Here is a 6,500-nt window from a genome sequence, read left to right on the forward strand (position 1 = left end):
TCTGCCCTCCTGTCTATACCCTCTATCCTCTCCTATTGTCCCATACACTAATCTATACTCTTATTTATGCTTTGGGCGAGTGCACTGCAGTTCTCCCTCGAGTTCGTGACCCCGACTATGTATACCACTACTGTAGATAATAGAAGACTCGGAGAGAGAGAGAGGAGGAAGAGGAGGAAGAGGAGGAAGAGGAGGGGTCGTTGGGGCGTTTTCCAGTAAAGAATACTTTCACTTTCAACGGTCTTCTGCAAAGCAGAACGAGCACATTTCTTCTTCAACTCGTCTAACAGAATAGCGGAATACTTCACCGAGGGACGTTCGTTGTTAGTTAGATGGAAAATGGAGATTTTAATTGTAATACTTATTTCATCATTGTCTCTGTATTGTGACTTCACCGGTAAGTTAGACTTCTGTCTAATTCCACAACTCTGTGACAAGTGCGGAATTAAGTTGAGTTTAATAGTTTAGGTATTTTTTCTGTTTTGTTTCCTTAAACAAATGTTGGTACTGCGCATTTGATTTCAAGTATTTTAGATAACTAATGACTGACAGTGAATGGTTGAATTCCTTAGGAATACATCCTCTCTCCTGCCATGGTTCAATGACGTACTAAATTCCATGTGTGTGTACGTGTTAGTGGTGCTCAGGTCAGCTGTTTGTTCACCCGCCCGGAATTTCTAATAACCCATCCACAACAACCCGACTATATGTGATAAAGTGAAAATCTGAGGGCCGCACCCAACCCTAACCCGCTAATATAGAAAATATGCGATAGGCTACAGTCAAAGAGAGCGGAACGATTTTTTTGACAGGGGGAGTAGTTTTTAAAAAACAACTGATTTAGATATAAATGATAATTTACTACATTTTGGTAGGCTATTTGTTAGTCGACTATTCTATAATTAGATGCATGTAGCTTCTCCTTTGTCATTCATTATATGTTGACCTAGAATACTAAATAAACCACTTGATCAACATAATAATGTAATAGATCGATAGAATGAACGCTTCATTCTAGTTGACATCCGTAAAGTTCTCTATGTCATCTTACGCAGAGCGAAGACGTTTAGGGACCGGCGAGAAAATACAATGACGCAACAAAAAATAAAACGGAACAGATTTTCTGTGCAAAATGTCCAAATGACATCAGTTTGACCGGCTGTAAAGGAGAAAGAAAGCTGTGAAAATGAAACCCAATATGTTTCTGATGAGATTGCAGTTCGGTTTTTATGTGGTTGAAATACTATCAGGTTTTATGATGTTTAATGATGAAGACGGCACCTCTACAGATGGTATCTAACGGAGCTTTGTATTCTCTCAAGGAGGCAGAAATAAAGAATTCATATTTCTCCGCTCCTGTTTCCAAGTCCACATGTTGTCTACATTTGGTGTATCATTTTACTGCAAGAAATGCTTAGTTCTGCAAGAGTTCATATTATGACTATATGAGAAGTTATAGACCTACCAACAGATTTCCGTTTCCATGTAATACATCTGAACAGAAGGATGCAGTTCCCTTGATGTGCCATAGCCCCTATTTCCATGTAATACATCTGAACAGAAGGCTACAGTTCCCTTGATGTGCCATAGCCCCTATTTCCATGTAATACATCTGAACAGAAGGCTACAGTTCCCTTGATGTGCCATAGCCCCTATTTCCATGTAATACATCTGAACAGAAGGCTACAGTTCCCTTGATGTGCCATAGCCCCATTTTAAGTCCCGTCTTGTGACTGTCGAATTTATATATGACCTCCCAATCATCTCGTTTTACCACTTCTTTTCCAAACGTTACTTTTCTGGCTCTCCTTTCTCTTTATTTTCAACTTTCCCTTCGCAGCATTTCGTCTTATTGAATTCAACGTCGACAATGTCCCTTTTTGCCCTCCGTGGATTGACGTTAACTTTTGCTGCCAAAAGCATCATTTGGCGATTGTCCGTTTCGGCTATTTGGTCTAAAGTTTAGGCTTATACACTAATACCAGATAGCCTAAAATAATGAAAGAAAAACCTCAATTTAGCCTGAATAAATTGCACAAGAATTGTACATTTTATAGATTTCTTTAAGCTATACTTCCTATTTTTTCAACCCACTCAACCCGCCCTTCAGCCACACACAGTTTGATGACCCTATGAGTCAACACGTGCATCACTAGTGTGTGCGGTATGTGTGTATGCGTGTGCATCTTCTTCTTGTGTGCGTGTGTGTGTGTGTGTCAACTTCTGGGTTATGGAGTGTAACATGTAGTTGATTAACATACAGATAGATATAAACATTAGACAATAATATCGTCCTGATTGGTTTGAACAATAAAATCAACAATAACAGAACAATAAAGTTTTCACTTGACCTTGGTCTTCCAGATGCTGAGTGCCTGGTGATCAGTCCTGCCAGGCTGGTGGTGAAGTATGGAGACCCAGCCTCCTCTAACTGCAGCTCAGATACCCCTGTAGAGATGGGCTGGGAATCCACCCAGGGAGGGGTTGGTCTAACAGACAAGGAGGTGAAGATCCTAAACTGGAGGGTGGACAGGTAAGAGAGGCAGACTTGTTACACAGCTGAGACTTTTTAAAACACCTTTATAGTTTGACTTTACTGTTATGTGTCTTTGATGGTCTTTAATGAAGGTTTTACTGTTATTTTAAACATTTATTCATCTCTTGTGTTGCCTTCTGTTTTTTTATTTTCATTGATTTATTTTAAATGCAGTTTAAATATTCCATTTTATTTGACAGTGTGACTGACTGGGAGAACAACCCTAAGTGCTTCACAGACGGAGGCCAGTGTGAGAAACAGCTGGACATCACAGTTTATAGTGAGTGACATCTCTCTCTCTTATCTTCTCTGGTGTTTCTGAATGTATTCTTAGTATGGCTCTGCACTGTTAATCACTGTGTGTTTCCATTCCTCCACAGAGCTTCCAGACAGTGTCTCCATCAGCTACAGGAAGTACCCTGATCCGATGGTTGAGGGGCATCAGTACCTGCTGCAGTGTCTTGTCCAGAACATTGCTCCTATTGGGAGACTCAGGGTGACCTTCTTCAAAGTCAATACCACTGGTGAACAGACAGAATTAGACACACAACAGAAAGCCAAGGACAACATCAAGACACCAGAGAATGGGACCTACACCCTGGAATTCACCCCTGGTAGAGATGATGACGGGGCCCAGTTGTTGTGTTCAGCCATGTTGGATCTGGGACCAGAGGGACCCCAACCTCCTCCTGTAATGGACTCAAACCGCCTCAACATCAACGTGCACTGTGAGTCCTTCTGGTTCTCTGTCTACACACATTTAGTACAACCGTTAGTTAGATACCAGACGAGTCATGACGTTGACGGATGCTGTTTTCACTTCATTTTCTCTCATTAATCAACTTGTTTCTCATCTCTCTTTATCTCTCATTAATCAACTTGTTTCTCTCTCTCTCTCTCACTCACTCACTCACTCACTCACTCACTCACTCACTCACTCACTCACTCACTCACTCACTCACTCACTCACTGTCCCCCCCAAGACAAGCCTCAGATCACTAGTCCTGGATGTTTCTCCATGACCATCACGGAGGGCAACACCCTATCACTTAACTGTAGTGCAAATGGTAACCCTGCCCCCTCCTACAATTGGTTGCTCCCCCAAGCCGACCCCAACACCATGAAAGAGAGATCTGTAGTGACCATCACCAACATGGCCAAGTCTCACTCTGGAGAGTACACCTGCATCGCCAGAAACCCCCTGGGAAACAGCACCTGTACTGTTAACGTGGAGGTCACAGGTGAGATGGATGGATGATTGGTAGGTTTGTTGAAAGATTGGTTGGTTGTTTGGTAGATTGAATGGTTGGTAAGTTGGAAGATTGTTTGATTGGTTGTTAGGTTAGTTGGTTGATAGTTTGGTTGGTTGGTAGGTAGGTTGGTTGGTAGGTTGACAGATTTGGTCGTCCATCGGTCTTGGTCTGTCGAGAAGGTCCTGTTATGGAAAAAAATATATATTAAAAATGAAACAATAGAATTCACACATGGTATAATGAAAAGCGCTCCTATAACCTCTGTGACCGCGCTCTCCTATTACCTCTGTGACCGCGCTCTCCTTGTAATGAAAAGCTCTCCTATTACCTCTGTGACCGCGCTCTCCTTGTAATGAAAAGCTCCTCTTTGGAACTGAAGAGGAGCATCACCACATAGAAACACTAACTCCGAAGAGAAGCCCAATGGCTCCAATGTGACATGACCTTTCACATAATCATTGGTATTTTACTCCATACAAGCACTGTGATGTTGACATTCCAGGAGTGTTTATGTTTTTTGAAACCTGACACAGCTCATGACTATACGATGTGTGTGTCCCCCCCCCCCCCCACATACTGCTAACATAGAGCAGGTCAACTCTGACCTCATGACTATACGATGTGTGTGTCCCCCCCCCCCCCCCCCCCACATACTGCTAACATAGAGCAGGTCAACTCTGACCTCATGACTATACGATGTGTGTCGTCGTAGAGCAGGTCAACCCCCCCCCCCCCCCACATACTGCTAACATAGAGCAGGTCAACTCTGACCTCATGACTATACGATGTGTGTCTCCCCCCCCCCACATACTGCTAACATAGAGCAGGGTTCTCCAACCCTGTTCCTGGAGAGCTACCCTCCTGTAGGTTTTTATCTCCAACCCTATATCAGACATGCCAAATTATTGGCAAATGATCAGAACTGTGTTGCCTGTATAAACGCAGCCTAAACGTCTGTTTCCCTCCTCAGGAGCTTCCTGTCAGACTGCTGGAAGTGCCTTGGTGGCTGTGCTGCTCCTCCAACTCATTCATTGGCTTTAAGACCACTTCCTGAACCCACTGATTGGCTGAATACATCTGCTTTTATTTTTTTCTTCTTCAAAATCCCTCCCACTGTGATTGGTGGCTGTCTGTCCACTTTCTGCTAACTATTGATGAGTTTTTATTTTTTATTTATTGATTGATAACCATGACAACAATACTTTTGATAATATTACCTTGTAACTTTATGATTTTGCCTTAAAATCAACAGTTTGGATCCACCTACACATTTAAAGGGTTTTTCTTTATTCATACTAATTTTCTACATTGTAGAATAACAGTGAAGACATCAACTATGATGCTGTGCCAATAGTAGGACACACCTACTATTCCATGGTTTCCATGGTTTCTATATATGTGTATATATATCATGGATTTAATTCATTTTACAGTGTTATTGCCTGCCTTTTCTTTCACTGTCTCTGACCATTCGTGATCTTCGTCAGCTATGACACGTAATACTTCATTTCACATTTCCTTATTAAGTTATGGTGTCAGATAACATACAATGTAACTAGACTTTGTTAATATACGAATGACCTTGTTCCAGGTGGGGATGTTGTTCTGCACTAGTGTGTCAATAGCAGGGCATCTTTGACTTTAGATTACACCTACTAATCATATTACATTGTTTGGTGGGGATGTTGTTCTGCACTAGTGTGTCAATAGCAGGACATCATTGACTCTAGATTACACCTACTAATCATATTAAATTGTTTGGTGGGGATGTTGTTCTGCACTAGTGTGTCAATAGCAGGACATCATTGACTCTAGATTACACCTACTAATCATATTACATTGTTTGGTGGGGATGTTGTTCTGCACTAGTGTGTCAATAGCAGGGCATCTTTGACTTTAGATTACACCTACTAATCATATTACATTGTTTGGTGGGGATGTTGTTCTGCACTAGTGTGTCAATAGCAGGGCATCTTTGACTTTAGATTACACCTACTAATCATATTACATTGTTTGGTGGGGATGTTGTTCTGCACTAGTGTGTCAATAGCAGGACATCATTGACTCTAGATTACACCTACTAATCATATTACATTGTTTGGTGGGGATGTTGTTCTGCACTAGTGTGTCAATAGCAGGGCATCTTTGACTCTAGATTACACCTACTAATCATATTACATTGTTTGCGAGATCAGACATTGTATATTATTCTAATCCGAATGTTCATTGTAGGCAGTTGCTTTCATTTCAGAGCGTCTAATTTGTAAACTTTTCGACTGTATTAAATGATAACTTTTGTCGATTCCGTGAAACATTTACACGATGTTGTGATGTAGGTGGCGAAGCTTTAAGAGTTCTTATCGATTCAACGGTAAAACAACGTGTTCCATTGATCCCATTGCAGCCATTACTGGGGCCATGTGCACATGAACACACACTCTGCTGTAACACACACTCTGCTGTAACACAGACTCTGCTGTAACACACACTCTGCTGTAACACACACTCTGCTGTAGGGCCTTACCAGACGTCACTGTAACACACACTCTGCTGTAGGGCCTTACCAGACGTCACTGTAACACACACTCTGCTGTAGGGCCTTACCAGACGTCACTGTAACACACACTCTGCTGTGTAACACACACTCTGCTGTAACACACACACTCTGCTGTAGGGGCCTTACCAGACATCACTGTAACACACACTCTGCT

General features: G+C 41.9%; 1 protein-coding gene across 1 annotated transcript; it reads left to right on the forward strand.

Annotated features, from left to right (window-relative positions):
* The first annotated feature begins 207 nt into the window (after nt 1-207).
* On the forward strand, nt 208-5,055 carry LOC139370010 (vascular cell adhesion protein 1-like). Its single transcript, XM_071109293.1, has 6 exons — nt 208-397; nt 2,365-2,533; nt 2,737-2,816; nt 2,917-3,264; nt 3,520-3,777; nt 4,760-5,055. The coding sequence occupies exons 1-6, from the start codon at nt 340-342 to the stop codon at nt 4,828-4,830; spliced, it is 984 nt and encodes a 327-aa protein (XP_070965394.1). The 5' UTR covers nt 208-339; the 3' UTR covers nt 4,831-5,055.
* Nucleotides 5,056-6,500: the final 1,445 nt, after the last annotated feature.

Source organism: Oncorhynchus clarkii, chromosome 17 (assembly GCF_045791955.1).
Source record: "Oncorhynchus clarkii lewisi isolate Uvic-CL-2024 chromosome 17, UVic_Ocla_1.0, whole genome shotgun sequence".
Classification (NCBI taxonomy): Eukaryota; Metazoa; Chordata; class Actinopteri; order Salmoniformes; family Salmonidae; genus Oncorhynchus; species Oncorhynchus clarkii.

What these genes read in the sequence shown, in the direction of transcription:
- LOC139370010 (XM_071109293.1), top strand. Translation starts at nt 340, where the DNA reads ATGGAGATTTTAATTGTAATACTTATTTCATCATTGTCTCTGTATTGT. An exon ending in CTAAACTGGAGGGTGGACAG is followed by an intron (nt 2,534 to 2,736) that starts GTAAGAGAGGCA and finishes TTTATTTGACAG; the next exon opens with TGTGACTGACTGGGAGAACA. An exon ending in CCTCAACATCAACGTGCACT is followed by an intron (nt 3,265 to 3,519) that starts GTGAGTCCTTCT and finishes GTCCCCCCCAAG; the next exon opens with ACAAGCCTCAGATCACTAGT.